Source organism: Gekko japonicus, unplaced genomic scaffold, assembly GCF_001447785.1.
Source record: "Gekko japonicus isolate JY-2015 unplaced genomic scaffold, Gekko_japonicus_V1.1 scaffold3627, whole genome shotgun sequence".
Taxonomy (NCBI): domain Eukaryota; kingdom Metazoa; phylum Chordata; class Lepidosauria; order Squamata; family Gekkonidae; genus Gekko; species Gekko japonicus.
The window spans coordinates 1,498-3,448 of record NW_015170383.1 but is presented as its reverse complement, the minus strand read 5'-3'; the positions used below and the strand labels follow the sequence as shown (position 1 = coordinate 3,448).

At 51.5% G+C, this 1,951-nt stretch overlaps 1 protein-coding gene across 1 annotated transcript in view; it reads right to left on the bottom strand.

The window, feature by feature from the left end:
- The window catches only part of ANXA2 (annexin A2), a gene marked incomplete at its 5' end in the record, with an annotated part of 32,240 nt that extends 30,489 nt beyond the window's left edge, over positions 1 to 1,751 (bottom strand). Inside the window, one exon of the mRNA XM_015418258.1 lies at positions 1,692 to 1,751. Within this exon, the coding sequence (XP_015273744.1) occupies positions 1,692 to 1,751 (60 nt within the window). The remainder of the gene's footprint in view (positions 1 to 1,691) is intronic.
- Positions 1,752 to 1,951: the final 200 nt, after the last annotated feature.

Sequence of the window (1,951 nt, the reverse complement as noted above, 5' to 3'; positions counted from 1 at the left end):
GGAGAGCTGTCAAGAGGGGCTGTGGCTCAGTGGCAGAGCCTCTGCTTGGCATGCAGAAGGTCCCAGGTTCAATCCCCGGCATCTTCACTTAAAAGGACCAGGCAGCAGGTGATGGGAAAGACCTCCGCCTGAGACCCTGGAGAGCTGTCAAGAGGGGCTGTGGCTCAGTGGCAGAGCCCCTGCTTGGCATGCAAAAGGTCCCAGGTTCAATCCCCGGCATCTTCACTTAAAAGGACCAGGCAACAGGTGATGGGAAAGGCCTCCGCCTGAGACCCTGGAGAGCAGCTGCCATTCTAAGTAGACACTAGTGACCTTGGTGGACCAAGGGTCTGATTCAGTATAAGGCAGCTTCATGTGTTCATGCATTATAGGGGAGAGGCCATGGCTCAGTGGCAGAGCCTCTGCTTGGCATGCAGAAGGTCCCAGGTTCAATCCCCGGCATCTCCAGCTAAAAGGACTAGGTAGCGGCTGACATGAAATTCCTCTGCATGAGACCCCGGAGAGCCGCTGCCAGTCTGAGTAGACAATACTGACCCTGATGGATCGGTGCCCTGATTCTGCATAAGGGAGCTTCATGAGTTCGTGTATTATAGGGGAGGGGCCATGGCTCAGTGGTAGAGCCTCTTCTTGGCATGCAGAAGGTCCCAGGTTCAATTCCCGACATCTCTGGTTAAACGTGACCAGGGAGTAGGTGATGGGGAAGACTTCTCTGCCTGAGACCCTAGAGAGCGGTTGCTCGGCTGAGTAGACAAGGGGCTGATTCGGTAGACGGCAGCTTCATGACTCCGAGCGAGGTGTCCAGCCATGCAGCCCAGAAGCTCTGCTTCTTGGGAAAGCGCCCCCACCCCCACTCACTCGCTCTCTTGGAGCCCACTGTGATATTTAAATGCAAAAACTGAATGCCAGAAGCAGAGCAGAACAGGGTGTCAAGAGACTCCTGCATTGAGCTTCTGGTCGGACTTGCTCGGCAGGTTAGCCCAGTTCAGAGGCCCGGCCCTCCTTGGAGAACCCAAGCCTCCAGGTGGGAGGGTGGAAACACTTAAAACACAGAGACACACACACAAAACACCAGGCACAACCCCCGCCTCTCCTACAATCCCACCTCTATTGGCCAACAACCACCCTTCGCTTAGCACACAGTTTTTCCAGAAGAATCTGCTCGTTTCCGCTGCCAAAAATAACAGCAAAGTGGAAAAAGTTAAACACACCCGTGGAGGAGAAGCCGATGGGATGGAAAAGTTCCCAAAACAAAGTGCATTCTTTTAACCACCGAACACAACATGCTCGGGAGTTTTCACTTGGGCGGGAATGGCTGAGGACGCCCCTTAAAGCAGGGTTTCCCCAAAATCCGACGAGACTTTTTTTAAAAGAGCATTAGAGGTTTAGAATATGCAGTGTTACCTGCCCCTTACCTGTGTGAACCTCTGGTCAGAGTGCTAAGTCATGCAGAGACGCAACAGGAACCCTCCTCTGTAGTTCGACGTTACATGCCTTGCCAACAACTCTAGAGTTATTCAGCACTCGTCTAGGATGCCTAGGGCACCCTTCTGGGTCTACTCCAGTTAAATGACGGAGAGATGACGTTTGAGCGAGACAGTCCGCATTCAAATACATCTGCACAAATTCACTCTTGGGTGTAATTAAACAGAAAGAGGAGACAAGACGATTAAAGCATGCTGAAAGATACTTACGTCCCCCTCCAGGGTGAGCTTGCTTAAGATTTCGTGGACAGTAGACATCTTGAAAGGAAGCTGGAAGGGAAACGAGAAAGACGACTTCAGGTAGGGCCCGTTTTTACCCCTCCACGCTTTTCATCGCTGCTGCAAGAACTTAACAAAACAAAGTAGTCTTATCGTCGCCGAGCGCAATTATAAACCACAGATTTTTAACTGTGAGATGGGTTGCGTCTGTCAGTTTGTAGAAAGTTTTTTAAAAAACAACCAAGCAGGCC